Source organism: Anser brachyrhynchus (genome assembly GCF_964034855.1).
Source record: "Anser brachyrhynchus genome assembly, chromosome: 10".
Taxonomy (NCBI): Eukaryota; Metazoa; Chordata; class Aves; order Anseriformes; family Anatidae; genus Anser; species Anser brachyrhynchus.
This window is the reverse complement of record NC_137705.1, coordinates 10307677-10334100: the sequence shown is the minus strand read 5'-3', so window position 1 is coordinate 10334100 and position 26424 is coordinate 10307677. Positions and strand designations below refer to the sequence as shown.

At 42.0% G+C, this 26424-nt stretch overlaps 1 protein-coding gene across 11 annotated transcripts in view; it reads left to right on the top strand.

Moving 5' to 3' along the window:
• The window catches only part of SLC6A6 (solute carrier family 6 member 6), a 57983-nt gene that overhangs the window by 9860 nt on the left and 21699 nt on the right, over window positions 1-26424 (top strand). For 8 of the 11 annotated variants that reach the window (XM_080606921.1, XM_080606924.1, XM_080606919.1 and 5 more), the window contains 4 exons: window positions 14250-14489; window positions 15160-15294; window positions 17521-17755; window positions 23055-23187. In XM_080606921.1, coding sequence (XP_080463047.1) covers window positions 14261-14489; window positions 15160-15294; window positions 17521-17755; window positions 23055-23187 — 732 coding nt within the window. In that variant the 5' untranslated portion in view covers window positions 14250-14260. Of the gene's footprint in view, window positions 1-1568; window positions 1626-14249; window positions 14490-15159; window positions 15295-17520; window positions 17756-23054; window positions 23188-26424 lie in introns of all 11 variants that reach the window. The other 3 variants (XM_080606918.1, XM_080606914.1, XM_080606915.1) reach the window with 1 other exon arrangement.

Genomic DNA, 26424 nt, shown 5'->3' with positions numbered 1-26424 from the left:
AGAAGGTGGTTATTACCTAAATGCTGTTTTTATCTCCTTGGGTGAAATGAAGACATCGACATTTCTGCGTAGATGAATAAGACTTTTGATTGGAAAACGGTCTGAGCTCTACATACTTTCTATGTACTTTAGCACTTCCTCAAGTACATTCCTAGAGGAAGTTAGGTAAGCTAGATGCAAACAAACATGCTAATAAAAGATATTTATGAAGAGATAGAGAATATTTTCTGAGCAGTAGCAAGGGATCTACAGAATAACAATAAAAGAGCACAGTTCAGATGCTGGCAGACTGCTCAGACACCGTTTCAACCGTCTTCCCCACAATTAAGCAGTTCAGGAGGTTCAAGGTGAAGAAATAGGCAGAGCAAGCCATTGTTCACCATCACCGGTCACACTAAGGTCATGACTATATTCCCCAGTCACCGTTTGGAACCTCTTGAGTTAAGCACTGAAGAAAACACCCCAGACCAGACGATCCAAAATTACATTTTATAAAACAAAAAAAGCAGGAACACAATATTTGTACTGGCAATCATTGTATTTTGGGCTGTACAGAACATCACTGAGGGAATAATTGCCTCCTCGGGGATCAGGGAGCAAGAGAGCTGTAGGTTGAGATGTTTGTTTATGTTACTTCTTCCAAGTCACATTTTGAGATGTTAATGTTGTTTAATACCGCCTGTCAAATTAGCTGCAAAGACATACAAATTCAGGATCTAATTCCCCACTGATTTACTCCAGTGCAGCTTTGTTGAGTCCAGCGGCATTGCTATTGCTGTATCTTTGTGTAAACAGGGTCAGAGCCAGACCCCCTGGTTCAGGAATCAGACCTGCTGACCTTGAAACTGTGGCACTGCTGCTGTAGATCTAAGGCCCTGCATAGGCAAAATCCCAGTGGTCTGCTGCTGGTCTTACTGCTCCACTTTTGCTAATGAATAGCACCGCCTTAGTGGACTTATTTCAAACATATACAAGTGTTACACAGAACTTGTCTATATAGGATTGTTTCCTCCATTAAATTGTCTCAGTGTGAAGGAAAACTCCATTAGCACTCTGAAGCCATATTCTTTTGGTGGTACTCACAGGTCGTGCTGTAGCCCAGGCTCATTTGAGTGGTCTTGATAAGGGAAGAAGAATTTTCTTGTAATTGCATACAGTTTTCTTCTGCTGCTGCTCAGTCCCTGCTTTTAAGCATCTCTGATGGCTCATTAATGGTAAAAACGTTCTTGGATTTCCAGTCTACTCCTGCTTTTGGGCAGACTCACTGAAAGACAGATGTTTTGTTGCTTTTGTTTCCTCCCTTAGTAAGAGACTTAGAGCTGGCTTTTAAGCGGAGTAAGCATAGGAAGCACAACTTTCTCAGGCAGGGAGAGCATTCAACACCTTAAAGAGAACTACCTTTGTGTCCCTCTAGGAGGTTGCCTTCCTGTGTTAGGGAAGAGAACCATTTCTGTCATACACACTTCTGGGTTTGCTCTTTCATGGGGTGCTGGCACATGGAAAGCTTGATTTTTGCCAGGTACTGAGTGCCTTCTGCAAGGTATTGAGTGCCCTCCTATCCTTTGCAGCCAAAAAGGAATTGATTGCTCTTGGCATCAGGCAAATCTGGACCCAGAAGACCACAGGTAGTATTTACCCGTTATTTATGTGCTTTTGCATGCCAGAGGTTGTCTGAATTGATTTCCCTAGAATACGAGATACTTCAGGATTAATGGTACTTGGCCTGCTGCTAAAATCATTATTTTATTCTTTGAAAATAATAATAATACAATAATAAGCATGACTTTTATTGCATTGCCATAGGGAAATTACCCTCACCACCCACACCCACCCCCCAAATCCCCAAATAAACTAGTCCAAGTAACTAGTAGCTCTTTAGAGCCATTGCAAATGTGTGAGTGATATACCCTGAATGAGCACCATACGCCGATTCCTGTGGCACAGTGAGTCACAGGACACATTGTGGAAAGCAATAATTGCTTGGCATGCATCATAACATTCATTAGGGTTTTTTGTTTGGTTTTCTTTAAGGAGTATGTTTTTACTCTGACAATAAAATGAATGTTGTCTGATATGCTGACACCAAAGTTTGTTGCTTATTTTGTACTTAACCTGGAGCTTACCCACTTGTCACTCACCGCACACACCCTCTGCATCTGTTTCTTTCCAACTACTTATATTGTATATATGCAGTATCAGAATAAGAGTGAGCATTCCATTCAGTATTGTCTTTTCACTTTGTGCTAATCCTCTTCTCCCCTTAAATCCTCATCTTCTTTCTTTGTCTGATAGGGTAATTCAGACTGGTTATAAGGAGAAAAAAAAATGTTCACCCTGAGAGGAGTGAAGCACTGGGACAGGTTGCTGAGAGATTGTACAGTCTCCACTCTTGGAGATTTCAAAGCTTGACCAAACAAGGCCATCAGCAAAACAGTTTGATTTTGATGTTGGCCCTGCTTTGAGCAAGAGGCTGCGCTATAGAAGTCCCTTCAACCTAAGTTATTTTATGCTTCTGTTTAATGCCCAGTTCCTGTTCTGATTCAGCAAAGGCAATGTGTGTATCATTAACTCCTTGCTCCCTGTTGGAGTCCACTGTCATTCATCTGAGCATAGAACAGAGTGACCTCATTAAGGTCAATGAAGTTACAGAAGTTTTACTCATGGAGGATCAAAATCAAATTGTAAATGGTAACCTCAGATGAGAGTAGTAGGTGAAATTTGTGTATCTCTGCATTTGGTTGGAATTTTTATCACCACCTTCAGGAATTGCACTTGAGATCTCTTTAAGTCTTCATTAGGTGCCAACTGAAGTTACCAGTTGAAGAATTTCATACATAATTATATCAGAATGATAGATATTTAAAAAGTAGAGATCACCTTTTTTCCGTTTCCGTCACAAATCCCTTTCTATAGCAGTGCAGCCTCAAGCAGTCTTGAAGAGAGCTCTGGGGTATTTAGGATTTAGCGAGTCACCAACTGGCCTCGCTGTGCCATTACGTGCTGCTCTCCTCGTGTGGCTGGAGCCACGTGAGGGACTTAATGCTGCACAAAGCATCTGCTTCTCAGCTGAACGCCTTCCCAGCCCCGCAGCTGTCTGCCAAAGAGCTGGGGATGTGCAGAGGGGCGTCTGTGAGCTCTACAGGACAGCAAATTCTCATGTGTTGGTCCAGACGCAAGCAAAAAATGCCTTTTGTCAGAATAATGTTATTTTAAAGGTGCTTAAAGAAAGCAAAAGCATGCTGAGATTCACCATATCTGTTCTAGGGAATTTTCAACACTGATCTATTTTCTACCTAAAAAATGTAAGAGACCGCCAGTTGGTAGGAAAAAGAAATATGGGAATAGTTTTATAGGGTTGCTCTTTCCATATAACTTAACCAGATAATTTGTTTTTCTCTGTATCTTTATCAGCAAGAAGTATGTTGCTTATGCAAACAACTTATTTCCCATCAGGCTCTGTCAAAAATAAAGCTGACAAATGGGGTTACCTTAGTGGATGGAAGAAAGACTGAATATGAGCAATCAAAAGCATTTTTGTCCCTTGTTATGCAAGGCAGGATTTGGAAGCCAGGATTTAACAGGACAGACTTGCTTTCATATACTTTTTCTAGTGATTGCTGCCTTCCCTCTTTTGTGACTACATCAATTCTCTCTCCCTGTACAGATCCTCCTTCAAATGATGTAGCGGGTTGCTCTTTCAAATGTGAAAAAGGTGTTGTGCCATGTAGAGGGACTATAGTAACGTAAGATACTGTTAGTTACTCAGTGGGGTTCGGGATTCTTTCAATTCCACTCTTCCTGCAGTACGCAAACTACAGATTGCAAGGCCAATTCAATAGACAGGATGATACTCACATGAGGAACATAAAGCGATACATGTGAGTGAATCACCTGGGTTTCTGCTTCTACAAAACTGTCAGAATTTCACATAGCTCTTACCTGGTTACAAAAATCTAGACAGGTAAACTGAAGGAAGTTCTCTTGCTTTCTATCATCAGTTTACATATGGAGTGTCTTTATGGCTCTCTCAGCTGTTCGTCACGTACCCATCATTTATGCTGGAACTGCAAACAGTTTTCCACCTGTCTATTTATAGCTGTTTTGCACATGAAAAAAAAAAAAAGTCATGAAAAACAATTGTAGTCATGTTGAAAACAGCTTCGGATATTAAAGGTTAATATGCCACATTCGTATCTAGTTGTAAGCATATTCACTTACATGAAATTGCTCTAAGAAAGTATTCATCCTCGATGGTTCGGCTTTATGAACTGTGTCTGAACTGGTAAACAGGAGTAGGGTAAATTTACAGTAGCCAGGTCAGGACTATAAAAGCAACCTGCAATGAAAGCCATCAGCTGGTATTTGTTTGAAAAGATAAGACAGAAAACTGCTCATGATGTTCATATAATGTCATGGTATATTCGGGGATGCTTACCTGCAAAAGCCAGCAGAAAAGCAAGTACCTGTAGCCCGCAGGAGTGGCACTGCTAGGAAGGTAGGACTGCAGATATTCATTTCATACTGGAGTCAGCCTTGCTCTTACGAAATTCCTTGCAGGGGCAGCAATGCCAGTGTGAATTCAGTGGGGCTTTTGTCCAAGTAGTGTGTGGGATCAGGATGTTGTTTGTGCTTGGTGTGGGCTCGGCACTTTGCAGCCCATGGTATGCAGAAGTGGTTTATATGTTCTTTTCCGTAGAGAAGCGGAGTATTTGTTCTGGTGCTGTCTGGTTTTCATATCTCTTGACATAAAAACGATCGCAGCTCTCTGTACTGATGTCAAAGGGCATCTGTGGCTAAGCAGAGATGAAAATACACCTCAGATTGGAATTCAGCCTGATCATGCGATGTTTCCAAGCATATTGGTTGAGTGATCAATACAAAAAGTCTTACTTCAAACTGAGACCTTCAAAATAGATGGGGAACGATCAAGAATTTGTGATTTTTGATGAAATCATGCCCAGTGAGAGGTCGAGAAGCCTATAGGAGCTAGTGATCTCCCTCCTGACGTACCCTCCATGAGCACAGCCATGGTGTGGGGGCTGCTGGCTGCCTTCAGGGGACAGAGCTGTGGCTGGAGACCATGCCAAGGCTGTTCTGGGATTCCACAAAAAAAATGCCAGCATCCAGCCTTGCAAGCAAGCACCTGGCACCAGCTGCACAAAAATAAATAAACACCACAATGTCTACACAGCTTTGCTTTTTTTTTTTTTTTTTGTGAAAGTCACCAGTTCACGGACCTGTTTTGCAAATTTGTGTTCACTCTGTGAGCTCGTTCATCAGCTTTGTCACTTCTGCTTTTAGCATATCCTCCACAGAAATCCCCCGCTCTCTTGTTTGGTCTGCTGTATCAGTAGTTTCAGATTCATTTCCTGTGTGAAACTTCATGTGCTTAAAGTTTCTGTTCCATTTTTTTTTCCTTGAAGGGAAGAAAAACAACAACAATGAATTAAACCTTGGCGTGCTTAGGAAATTTCTTACAGCTGATGCCTGTGTGCGGTGGTGCTCAGGTTGGGCACCACAGCCACCTGAGTACCGCAGCTCCCTCTCGGCCTGTGCTAAAGTCTTCAGCTGTTTTTTTGTCACTGTCTCATGTTTTTGCTGATAATTGCTGCCAGCACAGAAATCAAGACCGAAATCAAAAGTAGCTCACTCTTATCATAAAGTTTTAGAGCTCGTGGCTCTGTCCTCAGGGCTTTGTAACCTCGTCAGGCTTTACAGGCCTGTGGTGGGCCTAGCACCGTGGATTGCGTGCGTGTAATGGCTGTGTTCCTGCTGCAAGCCGGCCCGCCATTTTCCACCCACAGCACTGTGTTGCACGCAGCTCTTCTTTTCATTAATGTACTCTAGAAAAAAAGCTGAAAAATCAGGTATTGTGCAGATGGGGTACAGGAGCAAAGAAGAAGAAGGAGGTTTCTTCTCCCCCACTGATGGTGCTGGCATCTAGATTTGTGAGAACAAGGTGCTGTATGACCTGTTTTAACAGCTGCCGCAGGTGGGATAGAGTTCTGCCCTTGGTTTTTGTTTAAATTGAGATGAATGGACAGAAACAATAAAAAAGCAGCTGTCTTTGTATTGACGTGTCCTAGGCAGATATGGCAACAGCCTGGTTACAAAGCAGATCAAAGCCTTTAGCGGGTATGGAAAACTTGGCTTGTTTTTCCAAAAGCATGTACTCCTGTATATATGTCTGTTTTCTTCCTATTTAGAAAGTATACTGAAAAAGCGCGGCAATCTTCAGAAGATTGCTTAAGAAAACTCACTGAACACTAGCATTGGTAAACTCAGTAAATTTAGGACTAAATTTAGTAATTAAAAAAAAGAAAAAAGAACAGGTGAGGCTGGAATATTTATTCCCAAGAAAAAAGAAAAAAAAAACACTTTGAAATAATGAATTCATACAATTAATTTCTCATTTGCTTCATTCAATGGCTACTTTATTGTTTCTCTACCATGCACTGAGGCACGGCTCTGTTATCATAGCACAGAGAAGGCTCTCAGACATTAACATGCGCTGTAAGTGCCTTGCAGATGTGTCACATAGAATCAATACATTATTAACCACATGCAAAAAATTCAATAGGCGCAGCACACAACACTGACTATTCAAGTTCATAAGCTTTGTGAGCTTTAAGATTTTTGTCTTTTTTTATAGCAGGATGTGAGATGTCTTTTCATAGTTGCTGATGTGGTTCATTAGGGGCAGTAGAACTGATTTAATTGACAACGAGACTTGAGAATTGCAGTCCACTGAGCAGCAGACCTTTAGAATCAAAAATAAGATACAAAAATGCTTGTTCCTTTAGTCAAAAGTTGGATAACTGCAAGATGCAAGCTGGTTGAAAAGGTGAGGATGTGCACAGCTCATTGAGTCACCTTTGACAATGCCCGTCTCACTTGGAAATCCATCACTTTGCCCCATCACTTGAATACACTCCTGCACTTTGTTAAGAGCCCTCTCTTAAAGATGAAGTCTTCGAGAGGTGGTATCATGCAGTGAATTAATGTTTTTTTCACTTTGACAACAGGATAGCTGGTAAAGCAGAGAGAGTACGCAGGGAAAGCAGCGGGGAGCTGGTGCTCCATTGCAGCCTACTGACAGTCAGGAGGCTGTTAGCTGGCACCCGGAGGCATTAAATTAGGTCAGCAGTTGGCTTCACGTGAACAAAACCAAGTGGTAACTGGATGTTCTCCCGCACGTAATTGCCAGTACGGTGTACCAGGGATGAGCAGTTTCCATTCATTCTTTCTCCCTCCGCCAACCCTTGCTTTCTTCCTCTCTTTCTCTGTGGTCCTTTTTGCAAGAGTTGCCCTTGGGCTTTTGTCTGTAAGGGGAGGACAGAGCAGGAGGACAGCAGCTTTCTGGTGCAGGACACTTGGTTTCTCACTCGGATACAGGAGACACAGTGTCCACTGAAAAATTTCAGTAGGGTGGAGTTGTGACCAGTGTGATGCAGTGTGCCAGTCCTCTGCTTTGCTGCATCCCTATCTCTTCCTCGCTGACCTCTGCAGGGGCCAGGGCTGCCCTGGGACCTTCCCCTGGAGAATTGGGCTCTGTTTTCCATCACTCTGAGGCTGGGAAGCATCACCTTCACCTCAGCCCTACTGTTTAGGAACAGGATCGTGTTCCCACTGGAACCCACTGAGGTGTGACTACAGTGGATCATCATTCTCCTTTCCACCCCACACAACAGGAGGGGAGTTTTTAATTTCCTCCCATTGGGCACATCTCCTGGGCTGATTGTAACTGTTTTATTTTTTCAGATGAACAAGTATAACAAAATGAGCATCTAGAGTATTACATGACTTCAAATTTTCTGCTTCTGAAATCTGAGCAAAGATTCAGGATTTCATAACAGCTTTGAGCTGTAACATGGTACCTATCTGAGGCATTTGAAGAACCTGAGTGGAAACACCACAGAGAAAAAAGTATGTGGGAAAAAAAGATACCTTTTGTCCAGACCACAACTGATGAAAAAGAAATTGCATTAAGCCCTGGGCTTTCCGTTCAGAATAGACTGTAGCTTTATGAAGGAGTACATTTTCCTCCGAGAACATTTTTAGCAGCAGATTTTCCAGTCAATCTTAGAACACTAAAAAATGGTGAGAAGGGAGATGGCAAAAGTTGGAGAGAAAACTGAGAAAGAAGGAAGGACGAATGGATAGATGTTTAAATAAATACACACACGCAGGGAAAAAGAGGGGTCCATTAAATACAAAGAGAATGTGTTAGATGGGAGTTCAGGCATTGTTAAAAAGAGAGTTAGTATATGCCATAAAAGAAGGGATATTATTTTTCAGAAGACTTCGATATTTTGTTCGATGAAGCAGAAGGAACTGGGACATGAGTTAAGGACAATAAAGGAAGTCAGGTGCTCTTTGGGTACTGGTGTGGCCTCAAGGGCTGCCAAACATAAGGGGTTTTTCTTCTGCAGATCAGAAAGACTTGCACTAAAGCCATAAGTTTGATCAAGGGGCTGTTTATTTTAATCATGTATTGATTGGCTTAACCGCACTGCTCCTTGAGGGAGGGAAAGCTGTCAACATAAAGAATTACAGCTTTCAAAGTTCCAAGTAATCCTAGGAAATGAGCCAAATATAATAAATGCAGTTTTATTTGGGACCTGATCCTACTACTGTTGAAATCAATACCAGCTTTTCCATAGCTTTCAGTGAGATATGAAGCTGCTTTTTCGAAAAGCAATTCCTCTGATCCAGCAGTTAGTGTAGCTGATTTTGAAATAGTCATGAATATGAATATGAAACTCAAAGAAAAAAAAAAAGAAAAAAAAAAAGGCACCAACCAACAGATCTAGAAAATCTGTATTTTAAAGGGAGGTTGATTTTGTTTTGCAAGATATGAAAGAAAAAAAATGGCAAAAAAATAAAAGAGATGATAATTTTTAAAGAGGTAGTGAGCTTAAGCAGAGTTGGAAAAATTAATTACAATGTGATAAACAGATGTCCTTCAAAAGCCATTGCGACTTTGTGACAAAGCCAAGGACAAAGCACTGAGAAGCTCAAGATACAGAGTCCTCTGCACAGGCTGAACTTAGTAGAAAAGGATCCTTGAAAGCAAAAGCAGTGGTGGTGCACATCATGGTGCAAGAATAGTCCAGAAAATCAGCAATACAGATGTGCAGTCATTCCTCAGGCAGAATTCCCATTAAGGCCAGAGACACTCCGAGTATGTACTTTGCTTTTAGTTTTGTAATGGAAGAAGAAGCTATAAAACAAATGTTCAGTTACGATTCTAGTCACAAATTCAGTGTGTCCAATTCCTGGTCAAAGTTTACATGCAGTGACCAAAAAAGAAGTAGCTCCTTTTCTGTGGTTTATGATCTTCAGATACAAGACAGGACATGCATTTTAGCATGCACAAATATTTACATATGTCTATCTGTGTGTACAGGCAGACTTTGATTTCTGTGTATCCATCAGGGTTTGGAAAACCACTTTTTTAAGACTTGATTTTTAAAGATTATTGAGTGATGTAACATTGAGTGAGGTAACATCTGCGATGAATTTGTCCCTGGGGCTCCTCCTGGAAGGTGTTACCTTACGTTGGTCTCCTGTCTCTGGCTATAAGAAGCCAGGAGTGGATCGTAACTGTAATTCCAGAGCAGAAATTGAACAGTGTATTTTCAGATGTGTAATCCATGGGTTGTCTATCAAAAAAAAGTCAGCGGTTCAGCAGTAATGTGAGTTATGTCAGTCTGGACAACTGTCCGCACTGGTGGCCTTCCCCCATCTGCATCTCATCATCTCAGGCCTCTGCCCAGCGCCTCCCCCTTCCCCTACCCCTCAGTTTTTGCATGTTATGAAGGATTACATTTCAATGCCAGTGTTTTTTAAAGGGTATGGGTTATCTGAGGTGCAGGCTGTACGTGCAAAGATACGATAGTTGTGTCACAGGAGATGACCCAAGCTGGGTTAGCTGCGAAACCTCTCTGCTTATGGCTAATCTTTTGGTATTTTCAGCTCCCCACCAGGGAATGTCATAGAGGGCAGCAGGACAGTTTGGGTTGTCACAGGGGGTGCTCTGCGTGAGGAAATTCATGTGCCAGGCACACAGGACAGACACGTGGTTCTGCAGAAGGAGAGGAGCCCTTGTACCTCAAGCAGATGCTTGAGACACGCAATGAGGCCACGCTGGCTCCCTTGTTGTATTTTTCCACATTTTACCAGCATCAGTTTGACTATCAATACCTTCATCCTCAGTTAATTAGGGTTGGTACCAGGGTAAATGAGAGCAGATTCTGGGCCTGTCTCATCCGGACCCTTTCTCCCCTTGGTTTTGGGTCAGGCTGTAGCTGTTCAGCTGCACTCAGCCTAGTAGCACACTGCAAAGGGCAGGCTTGACTGCTGCTTTTTATTTATCCATATTAAGTTCATCAGATGAAGCCAGAGCTTCCTGGGGCCATCCGAAGCTTCCTGGAGAGGGTACTCTCACAGGCAGACGTGTCTCCTGGAGGCAGCCGTGTGTCTCCGGGAGGCAGACATGCGCCCCAGACTTGGATCACTCCTTTTGGACTATGTGGTTGTAAGAGCATTTTCTTACAATATATTTCCTTGGGGGAATCAGATGGACTTAGATCTCGGATACCATCCCCACTAAGTGATACAGTAAAAATAACCTATTATTCTCTGGTTCTGACCTGGGCGGTGACAACATATTGTTTCAGCATCTCTGTCAGACTATTTCCCTTAAGAGCCATTTTAACCTCACCCAGTGGGACATAACTAAAGGAAATGAAACTCCAACCCCATTAAGGAAAAAGACAATGCCTTTCACTAAACAAACTTGATTTTCTTGGCTTTTCTTTGCCAAGGAGAATCGCCCGTACCCCCCACCCTTGCAGCCTTTGTAGACAGTTCCTGTAATTGGGAACGTCTGGGTGGACACCAATGGTTGGCAGCAAAGGGGGATAAATCTGACATCCCTTGAACGTGACATGGGCTGGGACTGCAGTCCCAGGTGGCCGCTTAGCGTCAATTCCTATGGTACTGGTCGGCGGTACGTGCCTGCCAGCCACAGCTGCCGGCCCTCGAAACACAATCAGGGGTTTAGCAAGACTAGATCGGAGATACACAGCAAAGCTGGGCTGTTACTAATTTTGTGCAGGTGTTAGATCGCTACTGTAGTGTGGCCCACTATCTAGAGCTAGTGACTTGCAACAAAATCGTGTTGGTCCATCTCCTGGCACTCATCGGGTGAAGCACCGACCCCAGAAGCAAGTGTGGGCTTGAGGATGTGTCATTTGCATGCTAAGAGAGGGATCACGTTCTGTCTTCGCATGCCAGCTAAGGTTGGAACAAAATTTACATGCAGTAATTAGGTTTTCAAGCATATCCATTAATTTGGGGTGTCGTGAGACAAATTAGAAATCCCTTTTTAAAATGCAGTCCCACGCTGTTACAAAGTAGGCGTCTGGGAAGGCACCAGCTCACACATGGTGTGCAGGTAATTAGGACAAACCACAGGGTGATCGGCTTGTCCCAGGGAGAATTAGGGTACACAGAGTGTGAAAAATTGCACATTCTGGGTAGCACCGAGTAACACCTGGGTCAAAGTCAATCTGCAGTGAAAAAGATTAGAGCCGGCAAAAAATAAAGAAAGAACTCTGTGTTGCAGGATAAAAGTAGATCGCAAAAAATTGCAGTCCTGGAGCGGTTTTTCATCTTGGAGGCAGCTAATGTCTGTAGTTCCCCTTGGTTTTTTGACGTACAGGTTCTCCACGTACCCAGTGCTCTGTTTCGGGGTATTTCCAGTAGCAGTCCCCATGGGGAGCAGTTAAGCTCCTGTTTCAAACCTTAATCCTGCAGGGTTCTATAAACATATGTATCTCTGCGCTCTGATAAGCAAGTTTATGGCTGTCCCAGCAGTTCACCAAATAAATGAAAAAACAGAGAGTGCCCTAAGCACTAGATGTGAGTTGTGCCCTCTTTTGCACCCTTCCTTCCCCTGCTGATGAGTGTTTCGGTAACCCCTGTGAAGAACAACTTCCATGAGAGACCGTCCGAATGCCCTCCATTCCTGAGCCCAGAATAGCCTGTTGCCTGATGGTTATGACATTCTCCTGCAAGATGAAAGATAGGGATTTGAGCAGCACAAATAGCAAAAGAAAGTGAAATCAGGCCTTCCCCATGCCAAGTTAGTGTTGCATTGGGAGCAGGATGTCAGTCACCGTGTAGGTACCTCTTTAAAGAGAAGTACTTACACCTTTTTTTTTTTTTTTCTCCCACAAGCGATGGCTGTGGGAGAAAATGGATGGATGGTGCAGGGTGGTACCTGTCTGGGGCATGTAGTGAGATGCCAGTGTCCCAGGGAGGATAAAGCTGTTGCGAATCCCTCCCAGAGGCACCTGCTTCAATCTCCGTGCACACTACTAGAAGCACAAGTTAGCAGTTGTGGGTTAATTCCCCAAAGGAGGTAGGTACCTAAAGGCTCTTGCAGAGCTGGCCTTACCACTTTCATTCAGTCACTACACTAGCTGGTCTCATACCATGTCTCTTAACAGCAGTTAGTAGGAGATGTTTCAGAGGAGTAAGTGTCCTGCCCCACACCCCTACAGTGGGTGATGGGGACCCACCACCCTCTGATTAACTTTCTCCTTCTGTGAGCTCTCTCTGCTGTTGACTGGGAGGTATTGCAGTTGCCTGTAACACCTCTGTGCAGTCAGCAGTGGCCCTTTTTTTTAAAAAAAAAAAAAAAAAGGTAGAAAGTCATAATGATTAGCACCGGGAAGATTAAAGTTCCTTTTTAGATCATGGCCTGATAGCAACTGCTGTCGCAGTAACTCCTTTGCAAAGGCCACGAATATATCAGGAGGGCAAATATCAAGCTTCTGTGGTTTGCCAAAATGTTAGCCTTCTGAATCTTTCCATGGTGGATGGAAAGATTTACGGGTACAGTGATGCATATCTATCTCAGAATCATGTTTGGATTAAAAACTTCCTGCAGAGCTAATGTCAACTCAGGTTTCAGGTCACTGCCACAAGCTAAATCAGGTTAGAGATCAAAAACAGCAAGGAGGTAGGAGGCTTGCAGCTATCAACTGGGATAATCTGAGGCATGATTTTTTATGACTGCACCCATAATGACATGTACAAGCAGGGAATGGCTGTGGTCTGGAATAAACTTGCTGGTTTGCCTGGATCTGGTGAAGATTTCACATGTTCTTCAGCATCAAAATACCATGCAAAAAATACCTGGTCAGATCCAGCTGAAGTCACTTGAGTTATATGAGGAATTAATTAGCTTTATTATATGCCTGAGTTCTGCTTTAACATAAAGACTACTAGCTGTTCCTAAATTGTTTTCATTAGGCAATCCACATAAAAAGACACTTGTTAGATGTAATAATTCTAGCTGTTACTATTTTACACAGTCTATGTTTTTTGTACATTATATATAAAAATTATAAAGCAAGCTAAGGTTTAATATGGTTTGGGTTTTGCATCAGGTGACTCATGCTGCTGGATTTTTAATTAACTAAGGAGCAATTATTCATGGCAAACTGTTCAATTGCATAGGTGCAATAATTGAATCTAAAGGTTTATTTTTGTCCATTTATTGATGTCAAGGGAAAACAGTACAGTTATGAAAATGGAATAAACTGAAAAGATTCCTTCAGCTGCTGCAGGTTGATTAGGACAAATGACTTTCCATTCCAGTTTTTATGAATGTATAGTTTTCTGAAAGGTTTACAATACTACAGGGAAAGGAAATCGCAGGCAATAAATGATGCAGGATGGTTCATTGTTGTTGGGAAATAGACAAAAATGGTTTTATCTGAATATGTGCGATGTACTGTTCTGCTGTATTTCACTTCAACTCTTGAGAAGGAATCAGACGCAGTGATTTGTACCTTGTTATGGGCATGGAAACAGCCTGAGACATTTCCCTGTGTTGCAGATGGAATCTGTAATAAAGCCCTCTTGCCGACACAGTGTGCAGTGTCACTGCACCTTTTGTCTGTGGCCAGCAGGTAGGCAGCAGCATCAAACCATTGCTGACCCCTGCATTGCACTGACAGCAAGGAGGTGACCACAGAGTCCAGTGGTGGTTTGTCTGCCCTGGTCAGCGAAGGCAGCATATGTATTTTCATATCTCAGTTTGATAAACAGCACTGTCTTTTATGGAACTGAGTTTTGTTAAATAGTTCTTGCAGTGTTAGAGAGCGTTACCAGTAAAGACTGTTTAATAAACCCACCTTTTTTTCTTTTCTTTTTTTTTTTTTTTAATGCAGAAAGCAGAAATATGGCAACAAAGGAAAAGCTTCAGTGTTTGAAAGATTTCCACAAGGACATCCTCAAACCTTCCCCTGGCAAGAGCCCGGGGACACGGCCTGAGGACGAGGCAGAAGGAAAGCCGCCCCAGCGGGAGAAGTGGGCGAGCAAGATTGACTTTCTGCTGTCCGTGGCTGGTGGATTTATTGGTTTAGGCAATGTCTGGCGGTTCCCGTATCTCTGCTACAAAAATGGCGGAGGTGAGTCTTTATTTCCTTCTCGTAAGTCAGTCTCTGCCACATACTTACTGTTTCCAGTGCCTTCATTCAGTTTTTTAAAAAAGTAATCACCTGTTTTCTGCCTTTTCACCAGTATTTGGGAGAGATTATTTTATTACTTAATAGCTTCTGTTAAAACTTAGCTATGGAAAAACAACAACAGCAATTTAAAATTTTATACTACTGAACCTTTTATGTTCTTTTATTCTGGTATAATTGAGTCTAAGCTTTAACCAAAAGATACAGTATTATTATAGACCAGTAGCCTAAGTCATGCACTGCAAAACCGGAGTAACTCAAAGGGAGTTACTCTAAGTTAATAATAAGACAAAGCATCAAACAATGGTTTCTGTTGGATTTCAGAATAAGAGCATTCTGAGTCACGTGAAATTGTTGTGTGCCTAACCCCATTGTTATTACAGATTTTCATCTTCAAAAGGTAAGACAATGCCCTTTCATTTGTGTTTATCCACTTCACTTGAAGTGTTTGAATATGAGAAAAAGTACCTCCAAATTAAGATTATTGAATACTGATATTAAAGTAGCATATATGTTTTTTTGTTTCCGTATGTCTGTTAACATGTTTTTAAAGCTATCTTGTGTAGAGACACTCACTTCATCTCAATTTAGTACTATTATGTTTTCTCAACAGGTGCATTTCTTATACCTTATTTCATTTTCCTGTTTGGGGGAGGTCTTCCCGTGTTTTTCCTGGAGGTGGTGCTAGGACAGTATACCTCTGAAGGTGGAATTACATGCTGGGAAAAGATCTGCCCTATTTTCACTGGTTAGTACCTTTCGTTGTCCCTTACTACTTAAAGACACCTCTGATAACAGCAGTGCAATGCCCCTTATATCTATTCATTCAGCTATTCGCTGTAGTAATTGAAAGTATGATATTGGTTCCTGGAAAGGTAGAAGTCAGAGAGTCTGAAGGACAAAGTGAGGTATTGATTTTGATGCTATCATCTTGTTAACTGGCAGAACTGCCAATAAGCAAGAAAGAAAATGCATATTATGCCTTAAAAAGGCAATCGCACATTTGGTTCATAGGTACTGGAGAATCTGTTGTTTTGGAAGGCTAGAGCCTTTTACGTGCCCTTTTGAGAAAGCGTCTTCAAAATATTATTCTGGTCAGGAAATCAAAATACTTCTGCCATATGAAAGCTTATCACTGACGTCATCTGTCTATGACTGATATAACCAAAACCTGCACAGCATTTTGTGTAGGATTCAGGAACGGGACTTTCCTCATAACTGAGTTGCTCCTGGCAAACAGTCGTGTTTGTCTCCTGTTATTCAAGGGCCTTTGCCAGCAAATGAATTACTCAAAACTCAGAGCAATTATGTGTATGCCACTCTGAAAGTTAACTAGAATGAAAAATCATGGACAGGTTAGCAAAATTACTGAGGATGCTGCCTTGTGTATAGATTACCCTCAACAGCCTGATAATACAAGCAAAACCATACGGAATAATTGCATTAAATAGTGGGACACTCTTCTTTTACAAATCCCATTTGGAAAGAGTGCGGATTTCTCACTGAAATGTCTCTAGCTCTGCCACTGTTGCTGTTACAGATTTCTCTCTCCCCTTACGTCACTCCAGGCAGCAGTAGGGGTTTTCTCCAGGGCTCGCACTCCCACCTAATACTCAGAACGCTACTAACTTGATGTAATTATGCTGCTTTAGCTCCATTTTCTTCCTACTCCTCCCACTTTCATGAAACCTTTTCTTTGGAGGAGGAGGAAAGAATGTTCCTTGTTTAAATAGCAATCTCTCAGGCATCTATAAAGAGAAATTGTCACTCTAATAATGTGACTAACTGTATACCCTGAATGAAATGCAGCTGCATAGAATAAATACCACTTGCTCTGGTTGTTTTCACCTGTCATAAAGATAATCTCTAGTGGTAATGACTCCTGTTACAGTAAGGTTTGAAACTGTAAAATACGAGGCAAGTAACCAGGTGCTAGGATAGCTATCAGAATAATGTTAAAGGGAACCTCATGGGCTTTTCACCCTCTTGAGAGTCTGCTCAATGTTTTTAAAGGAAAACTCCCCCCCCCCCATATTCCTAAGTAGCAAACTACATAAACTTTTTGGAGGTTAACATTCTATGTACTAAAAGATTTTCAGAAGATGAGACTTTTCAGAGTCCTTTCATTTTGTATTAACAAAAATAATGACTGCTTCTGACTTAGCTCCATGTAGTATGGATCTGCCAGTGGGGCTTAACTGCTAAGGCAGGAGAGATACAGTTGTGGTATTTAATTAAAGCCTTCACCGGAACAGCATTCCACCACCTCCCTAAATCGTATAGGACTCAGCCTTATCTGCCCGTGACCCTGCTTTTAAAAACAAACAGGGAACATTTTTTATCGTCAAATATTGATAGCAGAGTTAAACATTGATCTAATTAACCATAAAAGCTACAAATATCATGCTTCCTTTGCACAAGTGAAATTTGGGGCAGAAACAGCAGCTTTTATGTTGATAGCTCTGGAATTTTCCTTTTTAACACATTCAAGAGTTGTCCTTTTTTTCACGTACACAGAGCCGAACCTGTCGATAAGCATGAGTGGTGCAGCCAAGCTGCCTCCAGGGAAGCTGCGTGGTGGGTCAGTGCGTCGAGAGTGGGGTTGCCCAAGCAGGTACCCAAGGTGTGAGACGGTGTAGCTCCCAAATAAGCAATGTGTGATGCCTTGACATCCTTCTAATAAAGCCGGGTTAGCGTAAAGTTGGGTAGACACCCTGCAGCCATCCCCTTCATCTCAGCAAGCTGTAGCCTGAAGCTCAAACTTGAGTGCCAGTACTAGTCAAAGGCAGTGGCAGGTCTGTGCTTACGTGTGATGGAATTGAGTTCAGTATCCAACAGATATGTGGTAGAGTGAGATACAAGTCCACAACACGGCAGGAAACAGCAATGGCACCAGATACTTGAAATTGCAAGGCATCCTAAGAAGGAGTGGCTGTCACGTCTGTACATATTTCTTTTTTCTCCCCCTCTCCAGGAATTGGTTATGCTTCCATAGTGATTGTGTCCCTTCTGAACGTGTACTACATTGTGATCCTGGCCTGGGGACTCTACTACCTGTTCCAGTCGTTCCAGAGTGTCCTGCCGTGGGCACACTGCCACCAGAAGTGGAACACGCCAACCTGCGTGGAAGACACTCTCAGGAAGAACAAAACACTCTGGATATCACTGAATGCCACTAACTTCACCTCTCCTGTCACGGAGTTCTGGGAGTAAGTACCCCTATCTTCACGGCACCTTTGGGGTGCTTTGGTGGCATGCCGAAGGTCATGCCTGAGATTTTGCAGAAGTCCCATAGGGAATGTTAGATAGGAGATGAAAATTGCTCCGGATGTCACTTGTTTCACCACCCTTTGTTATCAGTTCACATCCTGAGACAGGCAGGTAAGTCTTGGATTAGTGGAGGAAGTCATTAGAAGTGTAACTGCATTCAGCCTAGAGAGTACAGGGAGACCTAAAAGCCCGGTTCAGTTTCTGGTTTGGAGGAAATCTTGTTCCTTTCTATTTTTTTCCTGGGTTTCTCTAAATTCAGCAAGAGAATAGAAACAAATCACTTCAGATGCCCTGATAGTAGGGATTTACAATGGAAACAGTGACAAATCACCACTTCTGTGGCTGCCTCTTTCCCAGCTGTTGTCATTTGCAATGCACTTTGTGAAGCTGTAACATATCTCTTATCAGTTTGACAAAGATGCAAGGCATTGACCTCATCAATAAAACTGACAGAGGTGTTGAACATTGTCCTGTATTGTAGGTTTCTCAGGTCATCTTCGTTACATCATTTTTCTCTGCGGTCTCTGAGGAGATTCTGTTTTACTAGATTGTCTGGATTTTGTCAGGGTTAAGCTTCTTATTTCCATTTATTTTTCAAGTTTAAAATTATATTGCACAACCTATTTCTGAACAGGCATAACCTCAAATCTCTGTGTGTTTATGTAGTTGTCAAAACATAGCAGGAGAGTAAGGCACCTGTTAGGAGAACTTAAATCCAAAGGATCTACGTATAGCTTAGGAAGAAAATCTTTTTTATTTCTTGGCTTGCAGCAATGGTCAATTAAGTGTAGAATAAGTTTCTAACCAACCTGACTTTCAGCATGTTTAAAGTCCAGTCTGGTTCCCTGATCAACTTGTACCTACTTCTCTATTTTTAAAAAGCAGCTTCAGCCAATAGTTCCAGCAGGAATTATGTTCATGCCAAAGATATTTGGCATGTGTTAGGTTTAGAAAAAGTTATTATGAACTGGGCTAAAATTTGTATAACAAGAGCCAAAATAGGATGTGCAGAAAGATCTTGGATGAGCTGTTTGTCAAAATGCACTGGTGACCAGTGTGAGTGACAGGATGCAGGTTGTAAGAGCAGTTGTTTTCACCATGCCATGAACACTGTGTTTCCACGCTGAGCGACTGATAATTTCCCAGGTGATTTCCTCCCTTTTAAGTATGGAGCGAGTTGGAAAAGATTTGGGTATTTTGGGGAACTTGAAGGCAATTTATGGTAAAGGAGGAAGCAGTTCTCACTCCTTTGGACTCTCCCACAATGACTCTGAGACTGAGGGCCTGAATCCAAATGAGATCTGCTTTGGTAGGGTGTTTAAAGGTCTGGGTAACCACGCGGCAGGTACATGGTGGAGGGCCTTGTGCCAGGGCAGCCTCTTTGTGGGTTGGGGAGCAAATTTGGTGTAGAGCTTTTAACTAAGTTTCTTCTAAAATAAATCAAGTTTCTGTCCTCAAAACTCCTCTGCAAGCTGAACCAAATCCTCCTGTGGGCACAGCCTAATGTGTGTAGTCAGACTGGAGGTGCCTGAGGCTGGAGGAGAAATCCTTGGTCCTTGCAACACTTTCCCCTTCCCTCCGTCTTCCATAAATTCGTGTCCCCTCACTGTTTCTTTAGCACAGTCAGAGCAAAGGTTGCTCAGCCATTAGCACTCATGGAGGCAGCTCTCCTTGCACTTTGCAGCCACTTTAACTTTTGTCCTCAAATAGCAGTTTTAAACATCATGAACTTAACTCTTCCCTGGATTCATGCCAGGCAGGAGTTTGGCTCCATACTACTACTAATACAGACATACTGTCCATAGCTTACTGTTTCGTCATGACTGAACTGTCCTTAACAGACCAAGCTGCCATCAGGACTCATGGTACTTAGAGAAGTATTAAAAATAGCTGTTCTCTCTGCATAAACAACTATTGGTGTCTTAAAGTAAGGACAGAGATCATGCAGCAGTGCTGTAATTAAAGTAATGTAGATTTTACATGGCGCAAGCAGTTTTTCCCCAGCCATGCTACTATTCTTTATGGTCCTGAAATTAAAAATAATCTCAATAACTTTATGAGTACTTTGCTGTCATAGACAATGCCAGCTGCCTGCCAGCCAGCTACCCGCATCGAAAGGACAGGTCAATAAATAGCCTTTAACTGAAGATATCCATCTGCTTTGTGGCACAATTAATTCCAATTTAATTCAGGGGGTTGAGTATTTGGTTTCTGAAACCCAATGCCATTTTTATTGTGGGAGATTTATGGAGTATCCTCATCACAACTGCTTTGTAAGGCTAACTCTGCAGAGATATAATTGACCACATTGATGCATTAAAACTCTTCGTGTTGAAAAACACGTGTCCTTCTCAGCCTGGCTGGACATATAGTACAGCCTGACATTTCAGTTCATTTGAATTAATGTTCTGTGCAAATCACATGCTTGCCTGAGCAGCAATAAAAGGGGGTTAAGCAAATCTGGCTTTGTATCAGGGACTTACCTCTTGGTATCACATGCTTCAGGTCTTATTTCTGAAGATTTCATTTTAAAGCCCCAAACCTTAAAGGCTTACACACGTATTAATACATAAAGGATAAGTGTTATGGGGTAATTATAGCTGAACAAAACCTCTGATTGTCTGGTGCTGGCCAAGTGTTTAAAAATATTGGGTAATCAGCAGACTTTATTCGTCCAAATCCCAAGAAAGACCATCACATGCTAATGGCATGTAATCCTGAAGGGAGCAACACAAAAATTAAGCAAAATGTAGGGCAGCTGTCTCTGCCTTTGGGGCAAATTGAGAATTTTAAAAACCGTTTGATATTCTCCCTGCTTTGGCATTAGTTATTCTTGTCCGTCCAGTGTGAAAGGGTGCTTTGCTTTTCCCGGTATGAAAGGTCCTGTCTGCATTCACGTAATTAATGAGCTGGAATATCCTTCAAGGATTGCATAACTCTCCTCATTTTATTTTTGTTTATGTTCTAGAGCCAGTTACGGCTCCTATTACATTTCCATATTGCACATCACTAAAACATACTAGTGTATGAACAAGGTTCAAGAATTCATGGCTGCAATGAACTCGGCCCCGGCCTGTTGTCCCATTGATTATATATGACTGACAGTTAGTGACAGCATCATAACTATAAATTATAATTAGCAACAACTTCATGCATAAATGGCGTGAAGTTAGTTGAGTGAGCGTGGCTGAATCTAAGCAGCAGTAGGCCGGGTAACAAAACTGAAGAGCTGTCGGCATAGACCAGATCCTTCTCCTTCCTAAACGTGAATTTTCAGGATGTCGCAAATCTAGGTTGAGCGCTTCTGCTGCAAAAAAATGTCGGTTTAGACTTCACGAAAAAAATTTAACTCTTGAGGCCCCACTGATAAATCTGATTCCTTAAAGTATTTGGCCTCTGTAAGACAAGATAACCCAAGACAGAGAAAGCCAACATGCCACTTAGTGCTGCCACACCACAGAGAAGCACCATAGCTGGCTCTCAGTGACCCACTGGGGTGCCCGCTGAGAAAGCTGGACAGGACTGCTGGCCATACTCTAGGTGAGACGACCTTTTGCTTTTAGTTTCCTAATAAAAAGCAACAAAGTCTTAGTTGAATGCATTCATAGATATCCCTATTCCAAAATGTATTTGCAGTTAATTATTCATTGCTTCCTGAGAGCTAGCCCTCTAGGCTCCTTTTTACATTTGAATTTGAACTGCCCCTTAGATTGGAAAATGGCCATTTATTTTTTAAAAAGCCACAGAAGGTTACAGCTGAAGTTTGTCTTATAAATGTATTTTCTTCTTTTGTATACGCACAGCAGGTTTTTCCCTGATTTCCTTAGGCTCAGGTGAACCAGGACTGCAACTTTATGCCAAATATTCATTACTGAGGGGTTTTTCGTAACTGTTGAATAGCTCTGCTGATTAGGGCAGACTTACCCTGTCTGGTGCCATTAGTCCTTTTCCATAACAAAGTGCACACACGTTCAGAGAGAATAAAGCATTTGGTGTGAGAACACATTCACACAGGTAATCTGAGTGAATTTGGCAAACAGAGACACAAAAACAGATGGATGAAGGTTTGAGTCCTATTAAACTGGTCAGTTCAGGTTTTTTTCCAAAAACTAATTGCAAATTTTACAACAGTGATTCCATTCACTATTATTTCCTCGGTAGCTGAAAAAAAAAAAAAAAGAAGAAAAGAGAAAAAAAACACACTTTAATTAATTCAGGGGAAAAACAAACCACAGTGTTTTGTCTTGTGCTGGATGCACATATGGAGCTGTGCAGACCACGCTTGTGGGCCTCATCCTGGTACAGTACTGCAGACTGCTGTGGTCTTTGGTGAAGGGGAATTGGAGATTTTAATAATTGTCTGAAAACAGTATTTACTTAACAACGTTAGGTAGCAAGTTAATGTATCTAGTCGTGGGCCAAGGAATTTCTGTCATGATTGAGGTCAAGATTCTCCTTGACTGCAAAAACCTTGCAGAAAGACTTCAGATTTGAGTAGGTTTATTTTCAGAGGGCTAAGTTTGTTCTTTCATATAAACAAATAAAATAAGTATCAGGTATGACAAGATCTGTCTGGTGTGTGAGGACAGTTTATGTTGCAGGAAAGTTAAAAAAAAACAAAACAGTTTTAAATCAGACTTTAATGATGACCCATGGCAATGACCAAAAGAGAGAAGCCTTAACAAATTTTGCCCTTGGGAACACATAGCATTTAGATGCACTCTTGAGACCCATCTTACGAAAGGAATCACTTTGTATTTACTAACCTAAGTGACAGAATAGTTTAGCAAATTCCTTGTGCTGGCTCAGCAAGGCCCCAGTGGTGAGGGTGCTGAGCGCAGATGGGCAGCATTTGTGTGTGGGGCCACAGGGAGGGGACGGGGTAACTGCTCCAGCTGCGTGCTGCGAAGCTGCTCCGCTTCCCTATGCTACTTCTTCTCTGCCCTCCTTGTGGCAGTCACAGTAATGAACTGAAAAGAAGAAGAAACCTGGACAGAGACTAATCACACATCTGTGGTGGAGCTGGGGTTTGTGGCGATGCTGGGGCAAGTTTGTCTCACATCTTTAAAGGTATAAATGCAAATGCAGCAGTGCTTTGAGTGTTCAGAGGGCTGGGATCTACCCACGTGTCTGCTGCCCCTTAGGGCACCGTCCCCTACTCTCAGACATCACAGTGAGGCTCAGCATTAACTCTGCTCATGCATCTCTCTCTTGTTTTGTTTTCTTTTGTATACTCAGGCGCAATGTACTGAGCTTGTCCTCAGGAATCGAAGATATTGGTATTATCAAGTGGGATCTAGCACTGTGTCTCCTCCTCGTCTGGGTGATATGCTTCTTCTGCATTTGGAAAGGAGTCAAATCCACTGGGAAAGTAAGTGCTTTTTAACTTTTTGTAATCATTCTAGTCAGCAGATGTCAGGAATAATAAGAAATGCTGTTCTTAAAGATATTCTTAATTTTCTTGCAAAAAATATGTATTTTTACTCTGATCATCTGTCTTTGGAAAGTCATTGCCAGTGCCCAGAATGCCTGTGAGTCAAGTAGCTGTTACTGGAATGGCATCAAGAAGCAGATCCTAGCATGTTTTGAGTACCACTTTGCCTCTCTGAGGACGAGCATCCCACTGGTGCATGTAATGATCTTGGAAAGGCTTAGGCTTACAATGTGTAGTGCTCTACACTCCGTGCTCGTGCTCTCACACCAGCCAAGTTCATTCTCAGCATAACAGGGTGGATGTTAACATAGCTGTGGTAGGGATGTTTAAGTCAGTGGAAGATGCTGGATGCATAGCATTTTTGAAATGCCACTCACTTACTGAAGATTTCTGTGCAGACTTAGAAGACTAAACTTAGGTACTTGTTTAGAAACACTGTCCTTAACAGAGATCCTGGATATTCTTTTTTGATTTAGGTTTACCGTGTGCTATTTAGAGTCATATTTTTCTCTAAAGGATAACAGTTCAGTTCCTGAACCTCATCTTACACCAGTGCAAGAAACAAATTATAGCAAATCTTAGCGAGTCACTAAACAATTTCAAGCATGATGTTATCCCCTTGCATGCAGTAGTGCTTTTAAACCTAGTTTCATGAGAAAAGGCTTTCGAAGCCATTGCATAAGTGCCTCTCTTAACTTTCAAACCTGTTGGTTGAGGTGGTGTTTCAGATAAATCTAGCAGAGATAGACAGGCCTCAGGATAGGAAGTTCCACAGTTTCTGGTCAGCTAGGTAGAAGGGAGCGACTCTGTTAGTGTCTCAGCTGAGAGAAAGCCAGAGTGTGAACTCATCTTTTATTAGACGCCAGAGAATTCAGGAGGAGAGAGCAAATGTGAACGCCTCAGCTGGAGAAAAAGCACCATTTAGCAGTTTTACCTTGTTACATGCTGCAGAATCAACCAGGAGACAAAACTCTTTGGGAAACCAGTCCTCATTAGTTCCACTGTTGACTAAACTACTTGTTTTACTGTCATTTCTGTCTTGCTTTCTGTGATTTTATCATGGAGCCTCATAAAATCATGCTGGTGCTTTGTTCTGGATTCCCACCAGTTCTGCCCCAAAGAAAAGCTCCCACACCTCTAAAGTATACGTTGACAAAAATGTTTGCTTCTCTGCTCCCGCTGATTGATGTGACCTGATGAGGTGGTGGTGTAAGTTGTATAGGAAAGGTGAACACGATAAATCTCCCACCAAAGCAGAGTGGAAGCACACGCTGCTGCAGTAGTTTTTGTGAGCCTGGTTTCTGCTCAGTAAAGGTTAAGGTGGCTCTGACAGATTTCCCAAGTTCCCCACGGCACATTTTTTTTCAGGTTGCTGTGAATGCAACAGGTTGAAAACAGGTCTGTTAAAATCAGTTAAAATTGTCTTTTTGAATGGCAAGGTGGGCAGTACGAGTTCACTGCCTCCTTTCCACAGGGTCTGAGCTCATAGGGTGTGGAGCCAAAGCCCAGCAAAACCATTGGAAAATCTCCGGTTGACTCCATTAACTTTGGGGTCAAACAAAAGTAAACTGTAAACTCTAATGGAGGGCTCGAATTATTTGAGAAGTCTAGTTTACTTTAGTAGATCATTGTTTATAGCACTTCCCTGCTTTCGAGTGTGTTAATGGCTTTTTGGAGAGCGGGGAAAAAAAAAATGTTTTTAAATCTCATAGTAGCATGTTGGACAAATAAACACAAAATCATGAAGAAAAATAATAGTTGTGCTTATGCTTTGAATAATCTGCTTGATCTCAAAAAATTCCTCCAGTGTTACACAAGAATCCTTACCTGGAGGGCAAAGGCCACTTTGTAAATGCTGCGTACTCTTGTGAATACGTATGGGCTTACTTTTCTCATAAGAAACTCTGATTTATCATAGGCCTGGATTATATTAAGAAATTAGAAGGCACAGAATACCCCCTTTTATCCATCAGCTTTTGGTGAAACTGGGCTGATGTGTAATGCATATTATTTCTGAGTGGAAAATATACAAAGATTTCAAAGGGACGATTAAAAAGGGCCTATAAAAAGGTTACCTTTCACTTTACAGAATCAGTCCGGCTCCATGAATTATTATGGCAATGCAGGCTTTGAGTTCTCCTGGTTACTCTCAGAGGACACACTTAAAAAGAAAAATGGTGCATCCCGGGAGCTTTGCTGTAGCTAAACAAATTCTGGAAAACAAAAATACATTTTAACTCAAGGCAGCAGACTGTAATTACCTGGGATGATCATCTGATTCCATGAGAAAAGTCCTTTCTTGGACTGTAGTGGATCTTGACTGTAACACAACAGTTATATAAAAAATGAGAGAAAGCACTGATGAGCAAAGAAAACAAGATGTTAGAGGTCAAAAAGTGTGAGTCTAAAGATAGAACTGTCCAAATGCAAACTAAATCAGCTCTCATGCTAGAGATTAAAGCAAAGGGCTCTTTCATCAAATGAATGAGAAGATAACAAGAAGAAAAGAAGCAGGCAGTTGTTCAAAGAAAGTGGGAATAGAGGTTAAAGATAATGAAGACATATTCTCAAAACGGGATGAATAGGTCCTTAGTTTACAATAATGATGTTGCTGAATAGGCAACAAGGGCAAGAATAAAGTTATGGGACTGGAAATTACCACTGTTGAGGCTGATGCCAACCTGAAGCACTTAATGTGTTCAAGCTGATGAGAAGGGAGATGCGGGAGCATGGACCAAATTACCTTCATCTCTGAATGAAGTCCCTCGTAAAAGTGCCTGTAGGGGTGGTAGCAAGGCGGAGAGTTAGCAGCAGAGCGATGCAGCTGAAGATAAAGAAAAGTAGTCTCTGTATTGATGATCCCCCATGCAGCAAAATTTCTGGCTGTCCCAGGGTGGGTGCTGGGGAAGTCTCAGCACTGTTTGCGGATAGGCTTGCAAGCCACTTTGCAGTTTTGAGGTTCAAATAAAGAATGAGGTGATGCTTCAGACACCTTCAGCCAGGGAATCCCTTCAGCTTCACAGGCAAGGTGCACTTGCAACATGGGGAGAACAAATAGGGTAAAGACAGAATTTCTAGTGAAGGTTGTGAGATATAAAATCCCAGAGGGGGTCAGGATGAATGAACGAACCTGCATTTTCTCCCTGCATAAAGCAATACACTGCGTTGGCTCAG